The sequence below is a fragment of the Poeciliopsis prolifica genome, unplaced genomic scaffold (genome assembly GCF_027474105.1).
Source record: "Poeciliopsis prolifica strain line A6 unplaced genomic scaffold, Auburn_PproV2 SCAFFOLD096, whole genome shotgun sequence".
In the NCBI taxonomy this organism is placed as follows: domain Eukaryota; kingdom Metazoa; phylum Chordata; class Actinopteri; order Cyprinodontiformes; family Poeciliidae; genus Poeciliopsis; species Poeciliopsis prolifica.
Genome location: NW_026562471.1, coordinates 19,843 through 46,572, shown reverse-complemented (window position 1 = coordinate 46,572; position 26,730 = coordinate 19,843). Strand labels below are relative to the sequence as shown.

At 38.9% G+C, this 26,730-nt stretch overlaps 1 protein-coding gene across 4 annotated transcripts in view; it reads left to right on the top strand.

The window, feature by feature from the left end:
* The window catches only part of adcy3a (adenylate cyclase 3a), a 46,328-nt gene that overhangs the window by 8,094 nt on the left and 11,504 nt on the right, over positions 1-26,730 (top strand). For 2 of the 4 annotated variants that reach the window (XM_055023128.1, XM_055023125.1), the window contains 13 exons: positions 6,050-6,161; positions 8,540-8,667; positions 11,886-12,044; positions 13,244-13,409; positions 13,645-13,764; positions 15,317-15,459; positions 17,009-17,170; positions 17,298-17,385; positions 18,782-18,898; positions 19,112-19,392; positions 19,970-20,051; positions 22,609-22,767; positions 25,263-25,409. In XM_055023128.1, coding sequence (XP_054879103.1) covers positions 6,050-6,161; positions 8,540-8,667; positions 11,886-12,044; positions 13,244-13,409; positions 13,645-13,764; positions 15,317-15,459; positions 17,009-17,170; positions 17,298-17,385; positions 18,782-18,898; positions 19,112-19,392; positions 19,970-20,051; positions 22,609-22,767; positions 25,263-25,409 — 1,864 coding nt within the window. The remainder of the gene's footprint in view (positions 1-6,049; positions 6,162-8,539; positions 8,668-11,885; positions 12,045-13,243; positions 13,410-13,644; positions 13,765-15,316; positions 15,460-17,008; positions 17,171-17,297; positions 17,386-18,781; positions 18,899-19,111; positions 19,393-19,969; positions 20,052-22,608; positions 22,768-25,262; positions 25,410-26,730) is intronic. The other 2 variants (XM_055023127.1, XM_055023126.1) reach the window with 2 other exon arrangements.

Sequence of the window (26,730 nt, the reverse complement as noted above, 5' to 3'; positions counted from 1 at the left end):
TGAAATACTGGTGCAGATGTTTTGAAACATCCACTGCCATGGAGAAAAGATGGAGAAGTTTGTGACATTGTAAAGAAAAACCATGGCAGAGGTTAGTAAAGCAAGTATGGTGGAGTTTTAGGGCCAGACTAATAATACTTTAACTACAAGAATAAAGTCATTATATTACGAGAACAAAGTCATGTTACGAGAATAGATAATATACTACAAAGTCACCAAAGTCAAAAGATGACAAAAAATTCAATTTTAATAAGAAAAAAGCTTTGATAGTTATCAAGATCCAATGTGACCAGCTGAGCAAGTGTGTTTCTTTGAAATAAAAAGTTTAAACAATCGTTTCAAAGTCTTGTGGCTGACAATTTTATTCTGTTGTGTGAAAAGATTAGGAATGTCCTTATATGTAAAACCAATCCAACTATAACCTCGCAAGACCCTCAGTATTTCCCATTTTATCATAAATGTGGTGTAGAAATCTCATAAAATTACAGCTGTATTTTATTACAACGTTGGTGTCATATTTCAAACAAACAAGCAAAAAAATCTCTTAGTGTGGCTACATCTTCATAAGCAAGTATCTGTAGCTCTCAGAAAAATGAAGCCTATTTACTGTGAATGTAAAATGTTCTGCACATTTCATCTCCTCTGACATAGTGGAATATAATTAATATAGTGATAGATTTTCCACAAAAAATCTTTTCAAAACTACAAGGTGAAGAAGTTAAAAATTATTTTTACAAAGTTTTTCTATTAGACTAAAGATGTACCTCTATGGGAATCTGTCATAAAGTTGTGGTGTGAGGTGGTGAGGCAGGACGCAGTGGAGATGGACAGCAAGACAGACTGGGACGATAAAGACACAGAGACACAGGTGGTATTAAATACACAGAAGGTAATCACAGAAAGAGACAAACCTGGGAACAATCAAGGGGTAGACAGGACAACACGGAGACTCAAAAGACAGATAACCAAAATAAACACATAGAAAAACTCAAATCATAACAGAATCATTTGCACTTTTTTCTTTTGAGAATCTCATAGACTGAGCAGTCTTGACGAAATGTTACTGACTTAGTTAAACTGAACTCGCAAATTGTTTGGAAACTTAAAACAATGAAATGAGTGACTACTACTCATTTTATCTGGATAGAACCCTAACCCTAACCCTAGTCATAGAATGGTGGAGCCAGTTAGTACAGATAAATTAATAAAATTCAGTTACTCAATATCTATAAATTGAAGCCCAAAGAAAAAAGGTGGCTATATTTTTTTCTCATCAATTATTTTATCAGTCCTTATTTAATCACAGATGTGGTCTTGCCCCTCTTCTTTACAGTTTTTCTATGTAGCCATGGTAGCTTGACATCTTGAATGCCTGTAGCACTGAGGTTCATCTGGCCACACTGGGGGTGACTCTTCTGCCATCATCCCAGTTGGCAAAGGAGCCTGTCTCACTTGATGTATAGAGTAAAATGTGAAACTCATTGCATTTTGGGGAGGTGAAAAGGTGAAGTTGAAGCTTGAGTTTGCACATAATTTATTCTGTTTATTTTTAAAAATGAAGCATTCATTTTCTGTCTAGAGAGAAAAAAAACAACAGAAACATAAATTGGTAAAAAGCTATTTGCAGTAGTGAAAACAATAAATGGAATCTGCTAATCATGTTCTTCTGACTGGCAGTACTTCCAGCATCTTGCTAGACACTATTGGTGTTTTCTGTTTATAAAACCAAGGGCAGCTGACAAAGTAAAGTCAAAATTTTGTCAATCTTTCTCAGCATGTATTCAGTACCAACCATATGTCCTGCATTACAGAATATCTCATGTATAGCTATTATGTTAATATTTTTAACAACTACTGCAGTTCCCTTGATGGAATAGACGTACTGTACATACTGACTTGTGTCAGTTCAATGATTGAACCTTTAATTTAGGTATCCATCCATCGTATTCCACTTATCCCGGGTCGGGTCACGGAGTTAGCAGCTTAAGAAGGGCGGCCCATACTTCCCTCTCCCCAGCCACTTCTTCCAGCTCCTCCGGAGGAACCCCAAGGCGTTCCCAGGCCAGCCGAGAGACGTAGTCACTCCAGCGTGTCCTGGGTCTTCCCCGGGCCTCCTCCTGGTGGGACATGCCCAGGACACCTCAAATGGTTCCTCTCAATGTGGAGGAACAGCGGCTCTACTCTGAGTCCCTCCCGGATGACAGAGCTTCTCACCCTATCTCTAAAGAAGAGCCCAGACACCCTACGGAGAAAACCCCTTTCGGCCGCATGTATCTGTGATCTCGTTCTTTCAGTCACGACCATAGATGAGGATAGGAACATAGATCGACCGGTAAATTGAGAGCTTCGCTTTTTGACTCAGTTCTCTCTTAAACGTGACAGACCGGTGCAGCACCCGGTTCACGGCAGACACTGCTCCAATCCGCCTGTTGACCTCCCGCTCCCTTCTTCCCTCATTCGTGAACAAGATCCCAAGATACTTGAACTCCTCCACTTGAGGCAGGACATCCTCCCCGACCTGGAGAAGGCACTCTACCCTTTTCCGGCTCAAGACCATAGCCGCGGATTTGGAGGCACTGATCCCCATCCCGGCCGCTTCACACTCAGTTGTGAACCATTCCAGCAAGAGCTGCAGATCACGTCCTGATGAAGCCAATAGGACCACATTATTTGTAAAAAGCAGAGATGCAATCCTAAGGTCACCAAAACAGATCCCCTCAACACCTTGGGTGCGCCTAGAAATTCTGCTCATGAAAGTAATGAACAGAATCGGTGACAAAGGGCAGCCCTGGCAACGGAGTCCAACTCTTACCGGAAATGAGCCCGACTTATTGCCAGCAGTGCGGACCAGACTCTGACACTGGTCATACAGGGACCTGACAGCCCATATCAAAGGGCCCGGTAACCCCATGCTCCCGGAAAACCCCCCACAAGGCTCCCCGAGGGACACGGTCGAACGCCTTCTCCAAGTCAACAAAGCACATGTATACTGGTTGGGCGAACTCCCATCCACCCTCCAGGACCCTGCTGAGGGTATAGAGCCGATCCAGTGTTCCACGACCAGGACGAAAACCACACTACTCTTCCTGAATCTGAGGTTCGACTATCTGACGGACCATCCTCTCCAGGGCCCCCGAATACCTTGCCAGGGAGGCTTAAGAGTGTGACCCCTCTGTAATTGGAGCACACCCTCTGGACCCCCTTTTTGAACAGGGGGTCCACCACCCCAGTCTGCCAATCCCGGGGAACTGACCCCAATGTCCATGCAATTTTGCAGTTGCATCAGCCAACACAACCCTACAACATCCAGAGCCTTAAGGAACTCTGGCTGAATCTCATTGGCTCTGCCACCGAGGAACCCAGAGTCCCCAGGCTCAGCTTCCTCAGTGGAAGGCATGTTGGTGGGATTGAAGAGGTCTTTGAAGTGTTCTGCTCACCGGCCCACAAAGTCCAGAGTGAGGTCAGCAACACACCATCCCCGCTATAAACAGTGTTTGTGCTGCACTGTTTTCCCCTCCTGAGACGCCAGATGATGGACCAGAATTACCTCAAAGCCGTGCGAAAGTCTTTCTCATTGGCCTCTCCAAACTCCTCCCACACCCGAGTTTTTGCCTCAGCAACCACCCGTGCCACATGCCACCTTGTCCGCCGGTACCCATCAGCTGCTTCCAGAGTCCCACAGGTCAAAAATGCCTGATAGGATTCCCTCTTCAGCCTGATAGCATCCCTCACCGAAGGTGTCTACCAACAGGTTTGAGGATTGCTGCCACAACAGGCGTCGACAACCTTGCAGCCGCAGTTCCAAGGAGTCGCCTCGACAATGAAGGAATGGAACATGGTCCACTCAGACTCAATGTCTCCCACATCCCTTTAATGTGTTCAAAGTTCTGCCAGAGATGGGAGTTAAAACTCCGCCTCACATAGGATTTAGCCAGACATTCCTAGCAAGCCCTGACAACACGTTTGGGCCTGCCAGGTCTGACCGGCATCCTCCCCACCACCGGAGCCAACTCACCACCAGGTAGTGGTCAGTGGACAGCTCCACACCTCTCTTCATCCGAGTGTCCAAGACATACGGCCTCAGAGCCGATGAAATGATGACAAAGTCAATCATCGAACTGCGGCCTAGGGTGTCCTGGTGCCAAGTCCACATATGGACACCCTTATGCCTGAACATGGTGTTCGTTATGGATAATCCGTGATGAGCACAGAAGTCCAAGAACTGAACACCACTCGCGTTCAGATTGGGGGGGCCGTTCCTCCCAACCACACCGCTCCAGGTTTCACTGTCATTGCCCACGTGAGTGTTGAAGTCCCCCAGCAGAATGAGGGAGTCCCCAGGTGGGGCACTCTCCAGTAAGGACTCCAAGAAGGGTGGGTAATCTGAACCGTTGTTCGGCCCGTAAGCACAAGCAACGGTCAGAACCCGGCCCCCCACCCGAGGCGGAGGGAGGCTACCCTCTCGTTCACCGGGGTAAACCCCAACATACAGGCTAAGATGGGGGACAACAAGTATGCCTACTCCTGCCCGACGCTTCTCACCGCGGGCAACTCCAGAGTGAAAGTACGTCCAGCCCCTCTCAAGAAGGCTGGTTCCAGAACCAGAGCCAGGCATCGAGGTGAGACCGACTATTTCTAGGCAGAACCTCTCAACCTCACACACCAGCTCCGGCTCTTTCCCAACAGAAAGGTGACATTCTATGTCCCAAGAGCCAGCTTCTGCAACTGTGGATCGGATTGCCAATGCCCTCTCCCTCAGCTGCCACCCTTCTCACATTGCACCTTAACCCTGTGGCCCCTCCTACAGGTGGTGAGCCCATTGGATGGGGGACCCATGTGTCCTCTTCGGGCAGAGCCCGACCGGGCTCCATGGGTTAAAGTCTGGCCACCAGGCGCTCGCCAACTTGCCCCACCTCCAGGCCTGGCTCCAGAGTGGGGCCCCGGTACCGGCGTCCAGGCGAGGGAACACTAGATCCAAAGTTTTTCTTCATCATAGGGGTCTTCGGGCTGCGCTTTGTCTGGTTCCTCACCTAGGACCTCTCTGCCTTGGGTGACCCTACCAGGGGCATTAAGCCATAGACAGCATAGCTCCTAGGATCATTGGGGCCCTCAAACCCCTCCACCATGATAAGGCTGGAGCCCATGGAGAGGTATACATGGTATACAAATTGCAATTTCTTACTAAACCTTGCTGTTATTTCCACATTCATGAAACAAACCAAGAGTAGTAATTAGTTTCAGTTGCTATTTCATGAGTAAAATTATTTAGAGGTATGAGACATTCTTTTGTTGAGAGATATTGTCTATAAATATCTCTCAACAGATACCAAAATATGGCTCTAAAACAGTCTCCATATTCACAAATGCACAGAACAAGTCACAAATATGCGGAACGATCCACACACAGGATGATTCATGAACTTGTTTCCCACTTTGGGAAACTTGTATTAGCCAATCAAATTAACCATTCCAAAAGCTCTATATCTGACTTTTTGCTGACCATTCCTGTAAAAAAAAAGACATTTGTGAATTGAGCCACTTAGAAGAATCTCAAAATCCACACACAAATGCAGCAAAGCCCACAGACCAGAATTAGTGTGTAAATCAAGATGTATTTGTGTTTTCATCAAAAATTTAAGCATGAATCTTTCTGTGTATTTGTAAATATTGTTTGTGCACATATGAATAATTCTGTGCATTTGAGTTGTTTTTGTGCATTCATAAATCCGATTCTTTGCATGTGTAAAAAAATATTGTGAATATTGAGACTGTTTTAGCTCCATATGTCTGAGTACTTCTTAGTTTCAATAACGCATCACTCCAGTGGCTTATGGATTTCCATAAGCCACTGGATTTTTTTTTACTGTTTATATCTGTGATAATGAGTAAGATGGATCACTTATAAACATTATTTGATTTATAAAGTTAGAATTAAACATTGTGTTTTCGTGTTTTTAATTCTAAAAAAGTGTAAAAGTACTTAGAGATCTGTGTTCTGGAGCAGCATGTTGTAGTAACATGCTGTCTTGTGTGTCTTGTTGTCATGTAGTATTTTGTTTGCAGACATTGTGGGTTTCACCCAGCTGTCGTCATCTTGCAGTGCCCAGGAGCTGGTGAAGCTGCTCAATGAGCTCTTTGCTCGCTTTGACAAGCTGGCTGCTGTGAGTTTCCTGCTCTCATACAAGCTTGGAGATTCATTTCGTTTAATTTATGAAAACGGTTTAAGACTATAATTTTTTTACAGTGAGATAAAGTACTACACTTTTGTGCACCTCAAAAAAAAAAAAAAAAAGCCAGCCTGATTTTTTTTTATTTGCTGTGGTTATTTTCCCCCATACTATATTTCTGCTTACAGAATAATATCACAAATTAATCAAATATTTCCTACTCCTCTTTGATTGGTTTGCAAAACTTCTAATTACAGGGGCAGAGGACGCATAATAACAGAGATGTGTTTCAGTTACAATCTCCTACTGCTCTGAAAAACATCCTGCTGTACCCTCTCTTTTTGTTTGTTTCGGGCGTTCCCTGGTTACATATATGTTGCAGCTCAAAGAAAGGAAAATAAGTCGCAACTGCAACATAATTCAGAATTACACAGCATATCTTCTGGAATACATGTCCATGTAAGGAAAAACAAAAACAAGTTACACAGGTTCACACAATCTTTGTTTCAAGGGCACGGGAACTTCTAGTCGAGCGCTCATCTTCTGACACTGATTGCAGCCGCAATCTTTCTGAAAACATTCATTTCGACTGCTCCCTTCAGTGAGGCCTTCTTAAAACACTCAGAAACACAGTTAAAGCAATTCAGAATAAATAATATTTGAACAAATGTCTGATAAATATATACAATTTCCCCAACAGATGCACTTTATTTTAACAGCTTGGCTTACCAAAATGAATGTCACTATGCAATATTGTTTATATTAATTTGTCTTAATTCTTCCATATTCAGTCTTCATTATAGTAGCAAGGCAACTTTTAGTCACTCTCACACTTTATATATAGCATGCCCTGATCTAATTGCAGAATATAAAAGTTAATTGTTTTTAAAACAATGAAATTGAAGAGAAAGTCAATATAAAAATGTGCAAAATGAAAATGAGGAAATAATCAAAATTTGGATAAAATTATCATCTGCTTGAAAGCCAAAAGTGATGTAGGTTGGTAGGTTACATGGTGTTGACACTTTGTTACAAGGTGCAGACATTTTTGTTTTACAAAATGGAGGAAATGAAATACATAATTAAAAAACAAATAGGCACTCAAAGAAATAACTGTTCTTATTATACAAAAAAGCTAAGAAAAGTCAGAAAATTTTGAAAAAAACAACTAACAGAAATACAGGGCCAATAAATATACTCTCTCAAGTAATTTTATGTGAAGTGCTTAATAACAGTATGTGAACTCAAATTATATGAGCAATTTTTAGGACACATATAAATCTTTGAGTTCAATAAGAAAGCAATCACTTTTGTAGCTTTTGAAAAATTTTGTTTTGGCATAACCAATCATTCCACACAAAAGTAATCTTTACAGACAGTCTAAAATTTCAATAGGGTTGCATGGTTTCAATCAATGTAGATTTATTTATGTATTTATTTATTAATGAAAAGCGAACACAAGGATTAGTAGAGGAGCAGCTGGAGAAGAGCAAACCCAAAACATGGAGGAAGTGGTAGCACAGATGCTAAAGTTACACATGAGTCTGGAGGATAAGCTGGTGGACCTGGAGAGCAAATCTAGGAGAGAGAACGTCAGGATCTCTGGTGTTTTATAGAGTTAGATTAATATCCCAGTATATTTGGCAGGGAAAAAAGGTTAGAGTGAGGTACAGAACCCTGCAGTTAAAGAAAGAGAAAGGTGGACTGGCTCTTCCCAATCTACATATCTTTTACTTGGCAGCTCATTTAAGACCAGTGATTTGTCTATGCCAAGGGTGGACAATCCTGGTCCTTGAGGACCAGTCTCCTGCAACTCTTAGGTGTTCATGCAGGCGTTGGAACCAGCAAAGAGACCTCTGAATGCCTCCGCTGGAAAGGCAGGGGCCTCCTCACCACCACCTTAATCAGAGATTATCTATCTCATTCCAGCCTAGTCTGTATGGTGGATATTCGCAAATTTGTTGAAACAAATATTATAATTAAAAGACTTCTTTAACTCTAAGCCAGCCAGGTATGTTAATGTTTTGGGCTTAAATGTAACTCAAGCTAATAGAACAACTAAAAGACTTTATTTTACAGAAGAAAAGACATGTCTAAAGCAGATCAGCAGACATTTAAATCTTGGGGAAGATAAAAAGACATCCCCTTCATTTAAAAGAAAATAGAGAAAACACTTTCCACAAAACAAGGAGACTTTTATGTCACTTCAGCTATAGCAATAGTGAAAGTAGAGAGAAAACTCCAAAGATGTCAAAAAGCCTGTGTATGTTTTAATCTGAGTCTTTCTCCAAACACTGAGACAGACAGATAGAGGTATGTGTGTACGTATTCTCTTTCTGTGTTTAATTAAGCTCAGTGTACATTTCTGGCAGAAATATCATCAATTGAGGATCAAGATCCTGGGAGACTGCTATTACTGTATCTGTGGACTTCCAGAATACAGGGGAGACCATGCTGCTTGTTCCATCAGGATGGGCCTGGCTATGGTGGATGCTATCTCGTAAGTGCCAAAAATGATTTATTCTAATTTCCATCTTTTGGAATACTTTTTCTGGCTTATTCTGCATGATTTTTCTACAACACAATTTGCATTAAATTTTATTAATTTAAATGTTTTGATATGTCTCTTGCACTTCTTGTTTTATGTTTTGTTGTCAAGATGTTGATCTCTAGCATTGATAGCTAGTCACGTGACACAGTATAATTATTCCTTTATAAGTAAAATTATCTCATTATCTAGTAATAACAAATGTCATTTTCACATTATACCAAACTTACTGGTTAGGGTTAGCAAAATTAGGAAATTCTTAGATTGGGAGCGAATGAATTGATTCTAATTTAAACACCAGAAATGGTTGTTTTTGTTCAGTGTAATTCTATAATGCCTCTGGGCTCCAAATCATGTAACTCTGGTTTGTCTTCCTACTGAGCTTTCTGTGAAAGCATAGTGACCAGGCATATATATATAAAATTCCCTTCTCATCAGAGGATAAGAACCCTGGTTCTTATCCTCTGAGCTCGGGTCCTCTACCAGAGGCCTGGGAGCTTGAGGGTCCTGCAGTATCTTGGCTGTGCCAAGGACTGCTGCACATTTCTGGACTGAGATGTCTGATGTTGTTCCTGGAATCTGTTGTAGCCACTGCTCCAGTTTGGGGGTTACTGCCCCGAGGGCCCCGATGACCACAGGCACCACTGTGGTCTTCACCTTCCAGGCCCTCTCCAGTTCCTCCCTGAGGCCCTGGTATTTCTCCAGTTTCTCCTTTTTCCTGATGTTGCAATCACTTGGTATTGCTACATCTACCACAACGGCTTTCCTCTGATTTTTATCCACTACGACAATGTCTGGTTGGTTCGCCATTACCATTTTATCTGTCTGGATTTGGAAGTCCCACAGGATCTTAGCTCTGGCGTTCTCCACCACCTTTGGGGGTGTTTCCCACTTTGATCTCGGGGTTTCCAGTCCATATTCTGCACAGATGTTTCTGTACACTATGCCTGCCACTTGGTTATATCGTTCCATGTACGCTTTCCCTGCCAGTATCTTGCACCCTGCTGTGATGTGCTGGACTGTCTCAGGGGCCTCCTTGCACAACCTACACCTTGGGTCTTGTCTGGTTTGGTAGATCTGGGCCTCTATTGCTCTGGTGTTTAGGGCCTGTTCCTGGGCGGCCAGGATGAGGGCCTCTGTGCTGTCCTTGAGTCCAGCTCTTTCCAGCCATTGGTAGGATTTACTGATATCAGCCACTTGGGTTATTTGCTGGTGGTACATCCCATGTAGGGGCTTGTCCTCCCATGATGGTATCTCTGGCACCTCAACCTCCGTTCCCTGTTGTCTGAGACATTCACTGAGCACATTGTCTGTTGAGGCTTTGTCCCTGATGTATCTATGGATCTTAGGTGTTTCGTCCTGGACAGTGGTTCTCACACTCACTAGTCCTCTGCCTCCTTCCTTGCGGCTCGTGTACAGTCTCAGGGTGCTGGATTTGGGATGGAACCCTCCATGAATTGTTAGTAGTTTTCTGGTCTTATATATATATTCAAACCTGTTCATATTTGTTCTGTGTTATGTTGTTTTACCTTCACATCTGAGTGACTAAAAATTATAATAACATGCTTTTCCTTTCAGCTTCAATGCCTTCTGGTAGAGGAACAGTGCAGGGTGTCAATGGTGTGACATTCCTTTATTCCTTTATATATAGAGATAAACATAGTTCTTTTTTTTTTCTTCTTTCCATATCCATAATCCATATTAGGGTGTTTCACAATCATGCCAAATTCTGTACAGGAATGACCTGGTGCTGTTTCATGTCAGTCAAATGTCCATCTATAATGGACTTTGTTGGTGACTTTGCCCTCAGTGTTATATTGATCACTCTGATGGAACGTTATTGACTCTTTCCAAGCTGAAAGAGATCTTTGAAGAAATTGATTAGGATGCAACACTTTTGTCAGGCTAACATGCATTCAGTGACACAGGATGGCATCTCCATTTGCCTAATATTTTTAATATAGATCCGTAATAGATGATAGGTAGTGTAAATCATTTTTGTTAAGTGATAAGAGGTGTTAGAAACCGAAAACATATCAAAACCCACCAGAGAACTAGATTAAAGATTTTCCTCTAATAGTGCCATCAGGTCCATCAGCTTTCTGAGGCTTCACTTCCCTCAGGGTTCTCCAGACCTCTTGTTCATTAATGGTCACTAATTCAGCCTCAAATTGGGCACAGAAATGAATGAGGTCCTCTGCCAGTGAAGCATCCCCAGAAATTTTGGTGGTGTTAGTGACATGCTGGAACCCTTACCACACCTGCTGGCTGTTGTGCATCTGTATAAAGTCCTCAATTATACACTCTTCATGCCGTAATCCAATGCGGAAAAGATCTTAACTGTTGAGGATCCTAGCCATTTGCCACTGCATCTGTACATGCTCCATGGAAACCAATTTTATTTATTTAGCAAATAGAAATAATTTAGGTAATTCTAATTGTCCTAAAATGAGAGAAGTTTGGTCTCTATTTAACTTATAAAGGTGATTATGAAAGTGTATGTGTCTTTACAATACACCTTCAAAATCTCTATGGAATAAAATACTGGTGGAATATATATACACTGCTCCAAAAAATAAAGGGAACAACTCCAATAACACATCCTAGATCTGAATGAATGAAATAAATATGACAATAATTTCCACCTGTTGTCTATTCCATTTGCACAACAGCAGGTGATATTGATTGTCAATCAGTGTTGCTTTCTAAGTGGACAGTTTGATTTCACACAAGTTTGATTTACTTGGAGTTATATTGTGTTGTTTGAGTGTTTCCTTTATTTTTTTAGCAGTGTATATATATATATATATATATATATATATATATATATATATATATATATATATATATATATATATTATTATTTTTTTTTTTAATTATTATTTGTTTAAAATTCTTAACTTATCTGTACTGCTTTTATATTTATTATTTTTACACTGAAGGATTACAGATGAAAACCAGCCTTCATGGCTAATTCTTGCATTTTGTCTAATGTGTATTGTCCTCTCTGTGTTTTGACAAATAATCACCTTTCATCCACTGTTGGTTCAAAATGTTTTCTAGCTATTTTCAGGCTTTGGATATAAGAAAAAAAGCTTTTGTTTTGTTCAGGAACTTTCTCTTTTAAGGTGACCTTGTGTTTAGCATACTTTTTTGTGAAACTACTCTAGGTATGTCCGTGAAAAAACCCAAACCAATGTTGATATGAGGGTTGGAGTGCACAGCGGAACAGTACTTGGAGGAGTGCTGGGACAGAAACGCTGGCAGTATGATGTTTGGTCTACAGATGTCACAGTAGCCAACAAAATGGAAGCAGGAGGCATTCCAGGGTAAGAGCAAGTTCTGTTCAAATGTATTTTCATTTCAGGTCATATTAAGAGTATTAATGTCCACAAAGAGCTGGTTGTGGTAGAATGCATTGATAAAACTAACCATTAACTCTAACCCTAATGCTAATTGAGACCCCACAAGCTTTTTACTCTGTGCCAGGGTTGCTCTGATCCCAAGTGGGCTTCTGTGAGGTTTTTGTTTGTGTGTGTGGTTTTGGAACGTGACGATCTGACAGGGCAACCCCCTGTTTCCCTGCCGTCTGACCGTAACATTTTACTCCTGAGCATTTTGTAGCAAATGGCACAAATTTCACAAACATCTACAGGGAAGAAAAAAATAAACAACATTTTTGTTTTGTTGCCTTTTTTTAATTGGATGACCTCAAAGATACTACTTTGGAACATTTTCTATATTGTTCACAAACCTGTTTAAATTTGTGACAGATTTGTCACAAATAGATAGGAAGTTCTCCTATCTCTGCAAAGGAGACCTTCTCCTTTGCAGAGGATAATCCATCCCAGCTCAAGATGCTGAGTAGACAGCATGATTATTGCAGAAGTGTCCCTTAGGCTGGCCACAGTAAAAGATCACTCCTCTTGAAGTGAATGCTTCAACAATCCTGTGGACAGTCCTGTGCAATGTCTTGTTGACTTTCCAAAGAAGAAACCTCCAGCAGAACCAGAACCTGACTCAGTATGAGCTGTTGAATGGGGATTGGAAAAGACAGAGCAGAAAAAAACAGAAGCACTGATCCTGGAATCCTTTCTATGTTATCGAGAAGTCATAATGTATCATCAGTAAGAACTCCTTTAGTGGTGTCACGTTTAGGAGTGATGTCTCCTTTGTGAGAGAAACACATCTTAACAGACGAGCTCTGAGACGGTTTAAAGGCAACACGTACAGGAAAAGCTCAATGTCATCTGTAGAAGGACACAACAGCTGTGACACCATCCTCAACATGTCACAGCTTAACAGAAAGCCGGGTCGGATGGCTTTCTGAGAACATAAGAGAACAGAGAACATAATGTTAAAAGGGTAAAACACACACATGGGCAGTTTTTTTTTATCATACCAGACACCAAAAGGGCAATTTTCTCTCCAAAAATGGTTTTCGGGCTGGTAAAACAAACCAAACATAAACAATAACTGTAACAAAAGCAAAAGTCTGATGTTTTATTCTTTTGTGCTATTGGATTAGACGTGTTCACATCTCACAAAGTACCATGGAGTGTCTTCATGGAGAATTTGATGTGGAGCCAGGAAATGGAGGCGATCGCTGTGACTACCTGAGGGAGAGAGGTATCGAGACCTACCTGGTGACGGTTCCTAAAGATCCCCTGGGAAGAGACGGAATCAGTCCTGTGGTTAGTTGAACATCCAGACACTCACAGCTAGTATGTTAATGTCCAAACATTTTCACTGTTCTCATAAAAAGTATGTACAAGACAGGAAGGAAGAGAGATGTAATTTTGAAAATGTTTAAACATTTTTCTTTGAAAAGACATGAAATGAGGTTTTGGAACTATATATACTCATATATTTAGTGGGTAAGTTTTCACTCATTATCACAGAAGACCCACTTTTTGCTTTCTTTCTCAGAAGCTGTCAGTAACCTCTTCTAATGGAAATTCCCCACTATTAATCAACACAACAGAGTGTAACGGCAGCGTGGAGGCAGCCTGCAACACACCTGAAGAACCAGAAGAGTTGGACACGAGGGTAAATTTAAAAAAATGTATATTTTGGTAAATTTGGTGAGTTTTTTTCCGATTATGTATGTAAGAACCTGCTATGAACTACTACCAGATGTGGTATCATCTGCGAATAAAGTAAATGTTAACGACTTAGATTCATTTCATATATCATTAATGAAAAGTAAAAAAAGTTTAGGACCCACTACCAACTCCACAGGTAACTTCTAGTAAATCAGAATGTATGATACTTATTTGTACATATTGATACCTTTGACACAGGGAAGTCTTTAACCAAGACTACAATGCCTCATACTCCATATTTCTCTAATTTATGTTAAAGTATTTCATTGTCTGTAGTGTCAAATAGTTTTTAAGTCTATATAACACTCCCACAGTATATTCTATTTAATCACTTCATTTTCTATATCTTCTATTGGCTGCATTACAGCCGTTGAAGTTGATCTTTTGGATCTAAATCCATATTGACATTCAGATAATAATAAAGATTTTTTCATGAAATTATGCAAATGTTACGGGAACATTTTTTCTGAAATTTTGGAAAGTTGAGAGAGAAGAGAAGTACGTCTATAATATGAGAATTGATGTTTATCACCACTTTCAAATAAGGTTATGACTTTTGCAGTTTTCATTTTACTTGGAGTGCCTCTTTTTGAAAGGACGTATTACAGATGTCCATTCCAGCCAAATTGGTAGACTTTTTATTTTTAAGATTTATCATATTTCTTTTTCATTAACTCCTCTGATAAAACATGAGTTGATGTTTGTGTTAATGTTACCTCCAGCTGAACTATCTTTATCCCTATAATAGACACCATTATAGTATTTGATAAATCATGTCCAATATTTACATAAATCTGATTTTCAATTATTTTTGAATCATCTATAATTGTACCATTTCTACCAAAAAATTGTAATGACTTCTGCTTAGTGCATGTTTTTTAATTAAACTATTGACATTTTCCATGTTTCTTGAATATTATCATTATACCACAGCCCTGGTTTTATTAATGTCACCACACACAATTTGAACCTAAATTAAATGAATTTTGCCAAGTATAAATGCTAAATTATTGTAAAATGTATCAATACATGTTCCTATATTCTGTATACACAAGTTATCCAGATATTTTTTTTTCCTTTTTTAACATTGATTTCTACAGTCAAATGCATTACATAGTGAAATAAGTTTGGAAAGTTCTTATTTTGTATTTTTATTGGATGCAACATTTGTCACAGTAATTACTTTATAAAGCAGTTTATTAATTTCTATATGATTGTGGCCTCCATTCATTGTCATTATGTTGACAAAGTGCCATGATAATTATTCAATCTCTTTTATTCCAGAGTAGTCTAGTCATAGTTACTGTAGTAAAAGTAACAATATTTTTGACAATGTCTCATGCAGAAGTTTTCATCACTTTAGAGTTCCTTTAATAGGCTTCTCGCTTCTAAATGCACAAGTGAGCATTATTGCATACGTATGTAATAAATAGACCAGCAAAGAAACAATAATAACAATAGCACACAATATTGTTTTTATTTTTCTGGCACTGCAGGTAGTGAACCCATCTTTTCCAAATCCACGGAGGAGGCTCCGACTACGGGACCTGGCTGAACGGGTGATTGATGCCCAAGAGAATGAGCAAGAGCTCAACAAGTTGCTTAATGAGGCTCTGTTGGAGAGAGAAACAGTTCAAGCGTAAGTGGCAATTTTTTCCCTTTACATCGGAAATGACCAGTGATATTTCAATTTTCTTGCGGTCAGAAAACTGATTCCCCAAAATTATTTCTTGACTGCAAATTAAGCGCATCTTCTTTATTCTTCCTCTGTTGTACCGAGACAATAGTGGTTTTTCTGAAACAATATAAGTTATTACACTTTGTAAAAGTGTAATTCCTAATTTGTACTTGAGTCCTGTATGTGTTTGGAAGACTGGTGAGAAGTTGAGAGATGAGCTAAACCATAATGTGCTTTTTATCTTATACAACACAAAGTGTCCAATGTTTCTCTCTTCATGTGGTGCTAAAAGAAGGAAGATAAGAACCTTTTAAATACAACAACCAGTTAAAACTTAAGCAACTTAGCCATGATTGAGAACTTTAATTTTTAATATCAACATAAAGCCACTGCACAACACAATTAATCTTCGGGAACATTACAAAAGATTGAAAAAAGTCAACATTATATATAAGCATACACTCTAAAAAGTGTGTTTGGGCTACAGTTTAGTGATGTCAACTTACTTTTTTGAGTTGAATCAGCTTAAAAGTTACATTTTCTTTTACTTAAAGGAACTTTTTGCTTTCACTTTACTTGAAACAGTTAAATGCAAAGCCACGTTCTGACATCATGACACAAGCTTGACCAGGAACAGATCCTGTATCAACCATTGAGCTGTGGAGGCAGAGCACAACTCACACAAGGAGACCTTAGTCCTCAATGCGGCCGTCACAGGTTCAATTCCCGGCCTGTGACCTTTGCCACATGTCTTCCCCCTCTTTCATTACCCACTTTCCTGTCTAACTACTCTCAAATAAAGACAGCCTGAGCCAAAAGGTCTTTTATTAGTTTACTTTTTATTTGAAGTAATCTACATGATTTAAGTAAGACTGAATTAAATTTGTTCATTTAACTTCATGAATTAAGTTGGATAAACATAATTGAGTTACTTGTTACTAACTGAAGCAATTCAATGAAGTTGGTTGAAATATTTTCTTTTTTCAGTGAATGCAATCCATGACAAACAAGTTAATTAGTCAGTTATTTGCCCCGTAAGAAAAAAAATCTAGATTTAGAAATAATTCTGGCACAGTCCAAATATTTCTTGGTATTCATTTATAGGCATTTATGCTTGCCAGGTAATTGATTGGTTTGTAAAAAGGCATGCCAGTCATATTATGTTTTCTGAGATAAACCTACTCAGAATGCAGCCAAATTACATTTAGTTGAATTATGCTTAATTTAAAATAGGTCATTTTTGCTTAGTGCCAATTCAGAACAAATGTAATCTCAACATTCTACACCAAAACAGATCTAATTCATGAAACATATATGGACAACTCCCTGACTAACACGCAAGACATAAACCTGATTCAGTTTTGGGATTGAGACAATAGACACTAATAAAAAAGCATGGAAGCATATTAGAGAACATATGTGCAATTCTTTAGAATAGTTCAAAAATATCGGAGAATCCCAAAAATGTAAAGGTTCTTATTAAAACGGTTCAACTTTAATGTCTTGACAGGCTGAAGGGAAAACACACCAACAAGCTTTCTTTGAGGTTTGTGGATCCAGACTTAGAGGTTCGTTATTCTATTGAGAAGGAGAAGCAGAGTGGTGCTGCCTTCTGTTGCTCCTGTGTTGTTCTTCTCTTTACTACAGTAATGGAGGCACTTATAGATCCCAGGTCAGTTTTATACCAAAGTCATTTCCCATAACACAGATACAAAATAATTGTGAAAAAGTTTCATAAATGTTTTTGACAAGCTACTCTTGGTGCCAAATGTTATCTTGGTATGTTTGTTTTTGAACAGGCTCATTATAAACTACATCACCTTTGTAGTGGGAGAGATTTTGCTGTTCATCCTGACAATCTGCTCTCTTGCGGCCATCTTTCCAGGAGTGAGTTACAAAGCTATTTCTACACCATCATACACTAACATAACTTATTAAACTATTGTTATCTATCTATAAAAGAGTATCTTTGGATACCACGTAACTGTTGGGGTGTTTGGGTTTTATGTAATACTTTTGATTGTGTCCAGTCATGTAATGTTATTTCCTGACATTTACCAGGCAGGTCAATATGGAGATATTGACAGATGCTTCCACAAAGTAAGCCAGTCAATCGCATGGGAACAGAAAATATAGACTTAGTTTAAATAGTGCTTGAGGCTTTTTAGTACTGTCGATACTGCATTAAATAATGTAATTTTACATGCCTGCAGTGCCACAAGAGTTAAGAGGTACTAGTAACTGATTGTGAATGTCAGTCTACCCTTAGTTTACTTTAGCTAAAGGATTTTTTACAAACCTCTACAAATTTTCTAAAATATTTTAAGTATTTTAAAATTCTAATTTTAAAATATTAAAAGAAATTCTACTCAAAGATATATATAAAACAAAAAAAAATATCAAAAATTGATGTCATGCCACCTGTCAAAAAGTGCAGTGGGTTTGTCGGCAACTGACCAATCAGTGGACACAATTTATCCCGGGTCACATGACCTTTACCTGGAGGAAATTAACTTCTGATAAAATGTGGGCTTTCATCAGGCTTATTATTAAGAATGCGCACCAGTCATAAATTTAATGAAAAGTAATCCCAAAAAATGGTTAAACATTGTCAGTGGGGAACATGAACTCGACATGCTTCACCCAGAGCATTTGCAGTGATCTTGCCTTGGCATCTTGTCAGTTTTAGCTCCAAGGTAATTGTCTGATTGTAAACTCTGGTCCCAAAACTACAGTGCTAATCTACAGAAGGAAAAAAATTCACAATAGTGTCTGCAAAATTTCTCATTTATTTTTTTACAGGAATTACAGAAGTGGCAGATAGTCTCATTCCAAAAAAGCAGAATTGTTTGATTTGTGTAAAGTACAAATCACAAACGCTGTGGTGATTCCACATAGTCTTACATGGAAGAGTCACAATCTGTTGACTTTCTAACATGAAAGAGATTGAGCTGACCAATCTCTTTGGTCAGCCCAATGCTGCTGGACATCTGCAGCATAACCATTTGGCTGTAAGGTAAATGGGTGTGTGAAGACGACAAACTAAATACAATCTCTAATTTTCAGATCTAAATAAAAAGAACTAAACAAAAAATAAATCTGTAATGCAATATTTTGCTCCTCAACTTCTTGTCTCTCTAGGCTTTGGGAAGCAAAACTAATCATTAAAGCTAGATTGTGTAAAGCTAATAAAAGAATCCGGTTGAGTACCGTTTGTTGTGGTAAGAGAAAGATAAGTTGCAAATGATTGGCTTACTTTTCTAAATATATTCTTTCATTTAAGATCTTTCCCAAAAAGTTGGTGTCTTTCTCAATCTGGATTGACCACACCCGTTGGGCTCGAAATACGTGGGCCATTGCAGCTATTTTCATCTTAATCATGGCAGATCTTTTAGATATGGTAAGTGGCTTTGACTTATTTCTACAGAAACAAGAGTTTTGTGAGGGTTTTGTAATTTTTGTAAATTCATGTTTACAGAGAAAACTCCTGTGTATCTATTGCAGCCGTTTATTAGAAAACCATGATAAAATCCTAATCTGAATGGATCATTTCTGAAAGAGAAAATATTTAGAAATAACAATTGATTTCCCTTTATGTCTCTTTAATATTCAGCTCAGTTGTACACCTGGAGTCCCAGATTCAGGTAGCACCACAGCGGCTCCGTTTTCTTCCTCATCTTCACAGTCCAGCTTTGGAGAATGCCTGAATAATCCTAAATATTACAGCTTTATAGCAGTGCTTGCACTAATAGCCACTACCATGCTAGTTCAGGTCAGCCACATGGTCAAGCTTACGCTGATGCTACTTATAACAGCAACAACTGGCATCGTTAACATCTACAGTTGGAAAGACATCTTTGACCACTACGACATGGTTCGCTTCCAAGAATACAGGTAAAACTTTCTGAAAACAGAAAACGTTCTGTGAGAGTCAATGGCAAGAGTAGTCAACTATTTTTTATTTGAAGTAGTAGAAATAAGCACAAAGTGTCTGCAAAGTGTCGAGTTCTTAGGAAATAGTCATAGGTCTCATGTGTACATAAAGTTATCAGACTCCACATAAGAAAAATGCGTTTTGTGTGGATAGTTGACCAGAAATAACCTGCAGAGCTCCCAGACAGGCTGCAAAACTGAATTACATTATTTTGTTCTTCCATCACTGGGAAAGAGAAGAAACTTCTCTGAACCTGAGGAGTGCAGACCTTAAGAAAGCATGAACATTTTATGGCACTGTGAACTCGGCTGTTGCACATGTAGGAGCTTCAACACAGACTTTCACGTGATGTGCATGATGAAAGAAAAATTTCTGGGTTACACAAATCTTACGTTCCCCAGTTCTATGTTAGCAAACCAAAATAGGCGCATTATACAAAAGCCCCGCTTTGCAGGAAATAGGAAATATGAATACCAATTCTTCCTTTAACATTGTTTTTCACCTTGATATTTTAGAATGACACTTTTCTTTTTCCAGCTCAGAGATGGCTCCCTCCAAGTTCACCATGACAGTTATGATCTTCATTATGATGGTCAGCTTCTATTACTTCTCCAGACATGTAAGTTTACATGCATGCAAGCGGCACTGTTGTGCAAGAATCAAACCACATGTTACCACCCAGGGCTTTTGTTAGAAATGCGTTTACATTTTAACTAAAAGAAATATAACCCTTCTTTTAGAAAATAGAAATGAAAACAATTTTGCCCCCCGTGTGACGGCCGTGCCCGTCTGCTGGTCTCACCAGACATTTACGTAAGACGGATCCAACTCTGACAATTGTGACTGACATCTCTGTATTTATATACAGACAAACCTACAGTATGAAGATCTGGTCAAATCTATTAAGACTCCAGCTCACATAACAGTCACCTGGGTTTCTGTATGCACCAGGTCCAGGTCAGGTTGGGATCATGAACCGTTCTGACACCTCACAAAAGCTTTGGCTCTGATCCAGTCCGTGTTTGGACCAAATCTGCCTAAGATTGAAATGACTCATTATTTAATGAAATAATGAATTAATAATAAAGTATTCTCAAGATACTGAAAACACAAACAAGACAAAATGTTATTATTTTTTTTAACAGTTGATTTTTCTTTGTGTCCTTTTTGTTTAATGTTAGCCAGATGTGTATTTGCTCCACATCTGGCTCAAATGCAGTATTTATAGAACTGTGGCAATGTTTTTCTTTCCATCCGTTGGGATAAAAAATGACATCAAGCCCATGTCCGTATATGGATCCGGACCAGATGCTCACCCACACTTTGCCCAGAGCAGACTATTTTTTTGTTGTCAGGTCGAAAAATAATTTCCCCAATAGTTTTCTTTCCTCTTTGCTTGTCCAAAAGTCAGCCATGTAAAGAAAGCAAAATAAGTTAAATATTTTGAATGGCTCATACATCAGGCTCATGAATTTTCAGAAACCACAGAGAAACAGATTTTTTGTAAAAATTGTTTCTTTTTACTTATTTTATTTTCAATATTGATGGCTACTTATGGTTTTCACTTGTGTTGGCTGTTGAAATTTGTTTTTGTTTGCTAGATAAAAAAATACATTAATGTTTAATCATGGTGCTTTTTAATCTTGTTTTTATTGCAAAAATATTGTCAGCAGTCCCGCTGACAAGTTTTTGCCGACACAGTTTGTGGAATATGCAGCAAATATAATCTGAGCCTTTTGTCTATAGACCCAGAGCATCCGGATGTAACGTGATGGTGCGCTGGAGTTATTGTCCTGATACTCAAAACTGGGATTGCTGGGGGATATTTTTCATCTATTTAATTATGTATTTTTATATCTTCCAAATATTTGACCAGTCGTTATTTTTGTCATATTTATGCACCTTTGGCGTAGTTGTATTGTGCATGTTTTGCACTTGCTACAAGCAAGTGAGCAATTACTTAACAGTGTGTATCTGAACTATGTTTTGATCACTTATGTCAAGCTGTGTGTGAATATTTGTACCACATGCCTGAGAAGTTACTGCTTTACAAAGAGACTGTAGAAACAGCACATATTTATTTATTTTTTGGACCAAGCTCGATGCATCGATTTGTACCATTAAACAGATGATGTAATAATGTCAAAACCTTCATGCAGGCATGTTTAATACCGTCAATCACTGTATTCAGCTGTTAGGTCTGCTCCAGGCACTTGTCCCACTTTTACATTTTTCCAGACTTCAGTTTTGAAAATGGAATAAATTCTGTTCCATCCTCTAAATACTCTGGGTAAAACGTGTCTTGTTCATGTTCCACTGATGACTTTTAATCATTTTTCTGATTACTTTCCACCAAATCACATTTAATAGCAGGCAAATAGAAAACCAGTAGCCATACTGTATCGCATGGTAGACTCGTTCGACAACTTTGTCCTCTACGTATGAGGTGTTTACTTTGGGACAAATTGTGACAGACCCACATAATTTATTGACATTTCAGTGACATAGGTTCAATTGTGTCAATTGAACATGCCTGACACTTCCAATTGTCATGCAGCTGACAATTGACTGAAATATTTAGGAGCAAGGAAACTTCACGACTGGATTTGTTGCACAGGTGGCATGCTATCACAGTTCCACTCTGAAATTCACTGAGCTCCTGAGAACGATCCGTTCTTTCACAAATGTTTGTAAAAGCTGTTTGCATGACTAGTTGATTCATTTTATACACCTGTTGCCATGGAAGTGATTGGAGCACCTGATTTTGATCATTTGAATGGGTGAGCAAATATTTTGAGAATATAGTGTGTATATCTCCAAGATAAGTAAACATAATAGGTTAGTAAGAGTTCATCCAGCAATCGGTGTGTTGACAGTTCAGTTCCTGCTCCATCAGCCTCTCAAGTGTCTTGGTGAAGGACACGACGATAGAGGGCCTGGTGGTGCCGGTGAATGGCGGCCTTGTTTCTGTCAGACTTTCCCAGGGCAGATGTGGCTACAATCCAGTAGCACCATCAGCATGATATGAATGCATATGTCAATGGATGAATTAAAATGTGAAATGCATAAAGTGTGTTAAAACAAGCTCTTATGAGCCTTTAATGCTATGCATGTCTGATGCTAATAATAATAATATTATTAGTTAATAATCCTGATATAAACTGTCTTGGTTGAAGGTGGAGAAGCTTGCTCGCACGCTTTTCTTATGGAAGATAGAAGTCCATGAGCAGAAGGAGAAAGTATATGAAATGAGGCGCTGGAATGAAGCTCTTGTAACAAACATGTTACCTGAACATGTGGCTCGACACTTCCTGGGCTCCAAGAAAAGGGATGAGGTAAGATCTTTGTTGTTACAATTAGTTTTTACCGCTCTAACCCTAACCCTCTCTAAATCCAGGTCATCATTTCCATTTGTGAAAACTTCTAAATGGTCTAAAGGTAAAGCAAAACTTGATGTGCAGAAAATTATTTTAAGCAAATTTGTTACATTTGACATTGATTGACCTAATTTGTTGAAAACAATTTTGTTTTTTAAATCTTGTACAGCATATAAAACATTTGTTTATATGCTTTACAATATAGCATATATACCGAAATAGTAAAACCTTTTTTACCTTTTCATTAAAATGTTGGACTTGTTCTTTAGTTGTGAATTAATCACAATTCCTTAAGTGACTCATGGCACCCAAGTGAGCTCGGAGCCATTTACAGCTCAATTGGGTTAAGTGAAGACTTTAGGGTAACCCTCTATGACAAAAGAAACTTCGAAAAAATGGGAAATAAATTTGAGAGTGATGATCAGAAAAGATAAAGGCTTTATGAGAAGACATTTTGTAAAGAGGAGTCACTCCAAAACATACTAAACTGTGGTCCTTTTCAGGTATATTTATATACTACATTTCAGCAACAAGGCAGTTAAAAGTATATAGCAAAGCAATAGATGTTTAACATTGTTATGCAAAGTTATATTCTGGTTGCTCTTTGGGTTATACTTTTCTAATTAAAAGAACTAAAAAGTAGCAGGAGTTCAAAATTAAAAATGTAGTATACTGATATTTATTTTGTGTTGATGCTGGTTCTAGTTATTGGGTTTATTGTAATAACCCCAATAACTTAGATGCTCACATGGAAGGTTGCAACATTACGTTCTGTTGTCTTGGTTACCAATAAAACTAACTGAAGCGCCAGATCGGTGTCTGGATTTATCATGTTTGTTGCTAATCATTTGACCCACATACAGGACACACTCAGGAGACAGACGAATCAGTAAAATAAAGTTTATTGTACACAAAGACATTCATGAGCTTTCTTTGTCCTGGGACCAGAACAGCAGGGGGGATCTGGACCACTGAAGACAGAGTATATGAGAAGTGATCTGAGCTTGACAAAAGGTGAATGAGAGATCAGAGGATGATCTTGCTTGTGAAGTAGAGTTAAATCCTCCAGGGAGGAAGTAAAGCTGGTGCTGGGGCTTGGTTTCTTGAGGAGGTGTTTGGTCCAGGTGGGGGTGAAACTGTTTCTAGGGAATCCAGAGAGACAGAGCGGTGATGATTGCTAGGTGGCTGTTTTCGTAGGAGGGCAGACGGGTAGCAGCACAGGAAGAGGATTATCGCTAGTCCTGGAATAATGAACTTGAGGTTTCTTTATGGAGTTTCTTGCTGTCGAAAGGGAAGGACCAAGAGCTCCACTGAACAATCTGCTAGGAGATCACAAAGGAGAGTTTAGTAAAACACTCACAGAGACGCAGGAAGTGCAAACACTGAGGGGCACAGAATACTGTGAATGGCTTGCGCTCACTAGCGACTGGCTTCTCTTATACACTGGCTGATGATGCAGTTTGGTATCAGGTGTGTGGAATGAACAACAGAGACCATCCTCCGGCCAATGCGGCCTCCTGTCTCCATGTGGTGGATGAGTAGAGGAAATCAAAGAAAAAACGCAAAGAACCCAAAACCCCAGCTCCCCAACAGGATTGCTCCTTCATGTAAGGCAAGGGTGTCAAACTCCAGTCCTGGAGGGCCGCTGTCATGCAGTTTTTCCATGTGCCACAGGTACAAAACACAGGAATGAAATGGCTGAATTCCCTCCTCCTGGTGTAGATCAGTTCTCCAGAGTCTTGCTAAAGACCTAATTATTCTATTCAGGTGCAGCAGAGGCACATCTAAAAGTTGCAGGACACCGGCCCTCCAGGACTGGATGTTGACACCCCTGATGTAAAGCATGAGACAAGAAGCCGAATATATTACAACAATCATCCATCTCAATGAATTACATTTGTACAACTCAAATTACTGAGTTTTTGAAAAAACTGAGTCCTAGTGTGTTTAACATGACAAATTTAAGTCATTTACTCAAATAATTTTTTTCTAAGAAATAATTCAAATCTCAAACTTTATTCTACAGAAAATTTCAACTCAAACTGTTCTAAACTAAAAAACTAAAATATCCACAATAAGAAAAATTATCACTCACATTGTAATTCAACTTGTTTTTATTTCATTTGCTTAACAAGGTCAAACATAATTGAGATCCAGATCTTATTTGCAAGAGGGACCAGGATAACAAGTAATGAGAGTTTTTTTGTGTAGATTAACATGCTTTTATAATAATAATTATACATTTTATTTCTCATGCCCTTTATAGTTTAAAGTTCATATTAAACACCAGAAAGGGCTAATATAAAGAGGATTGCCATTTGCAAAAGTTAGAGAAAATGGAACTATTGATTTTACAATTAAACCTTAAAATATTCAAGAAATAACAGATTGAAATTTCACAATATATCCAATTATATATATATCGAATTGATTTTTGCATTTCTTTTTTTCAGGAGTTGTACAGCCAGTCATACGATGAGATTGGTGTCATGTTTGCCTCAATTCCCAACTTCTCTGACTTTTACACAGAGGAGAGCATCAATAATGGTGGCATTGAATGTCTACGGTTCCTCAACGAGATCATCTCAGACTTTGATAGTGTAAGTATTGTGCCCCTAAGATGTAGCATAATTAGTTTGTAAGGAACATTTATCCACAATTTTAAAAAGGCAATTTAAAGGGCTATGTATTGTGCATAACCCCTAGGGAAGGTCATTTCTAATATCCTTGATAGTTATTAAACAAGGTAAGTTACTTCAACGACTAATACCTGCACTACAGAATCGTAGGGGATGTTCGGCCTGATCAGAAAATGTCTGAACTTGTGGGAACCTAGGTCTGAGCAACAGCAGAGGAAAACACACACAGTTTGTGAGAGAAGAGAACTAACTCATTGAAATATTTGCTCCCAAGTTTTCAAACAAATAAAATCAAGCCCTTTTGAAAACAAAACAAAAAACAAATCTTCATAGTCTTTTCAATGTGTCAAATGTTAGTTCAATGTTTCATTTATTCCTTCTCAATGTATCTGCCAATGTTCATTCAAAGTTTCATTTTTAGTGACCAGTCTGGTCACTATCTATCAGTTTCTTTGGACCTGTGAGCTGTGGCTTACCATCCAGGTCTGGAATAGTGATGCTGTTTTCTCTGCAAGATTGCAGGCCAAATAGTTCACTACAACAAAAAAACTGACCAGGAAAAGTCCAGAATAAAGCCGCTTAAAATCCAGTACATTAATATCCATTAGTTTAGAGCTCCAATTTAAAGGGATGTTTAGTAATCTCTCAAGTTTTTCCATGTTGTACAACAATATTAATCAAGTAATCACAGTTTCATATCAATAAAAATAAATTATATGTCCATCCATCTATCCACACATTTTCTAACACACTTATCTCTCGAGGGTTAGGGAGGGGTGACGATGCCTTTCTCCAGCTAGAAGAAAGGCACCGACCTGGACAGGTCGCCAGCCCACCGCAGGGCAACACAGAGACACAGGACAAACAACAATGCACACACACTCACATCAACCTGACAGTCATGTCTTTGGGAGGAAGCTGTAGTACCCAGAGAGAACTCACCACGCATAGGGAGAACATGCAAACTCCACACAGAAAGACCCCAGGCCAGAAATTGAACCCAGGACAGTGCTACTAAGTGTGCCACTGTGCAGCCCAGCTAATATTCGGTAATAAAAAATGTATTTTTTCAGCCTTTAAAGTGCTAATTAACTACATTCCCAACAACACAATAATTTAACATCAGAATGTGGATTGGAAGCACACATTGTCATTCGGAAGGAGAGCAGCAAAAATGGACTGAAGAGGGAACAGTGGGAGATTGGGATTGAAGTGGAGCCGTGCCAACAGCGTGAGTGTAGCTTTTGAGCACAGATAAAAAAGAACAAAGAAAAAAATAGTG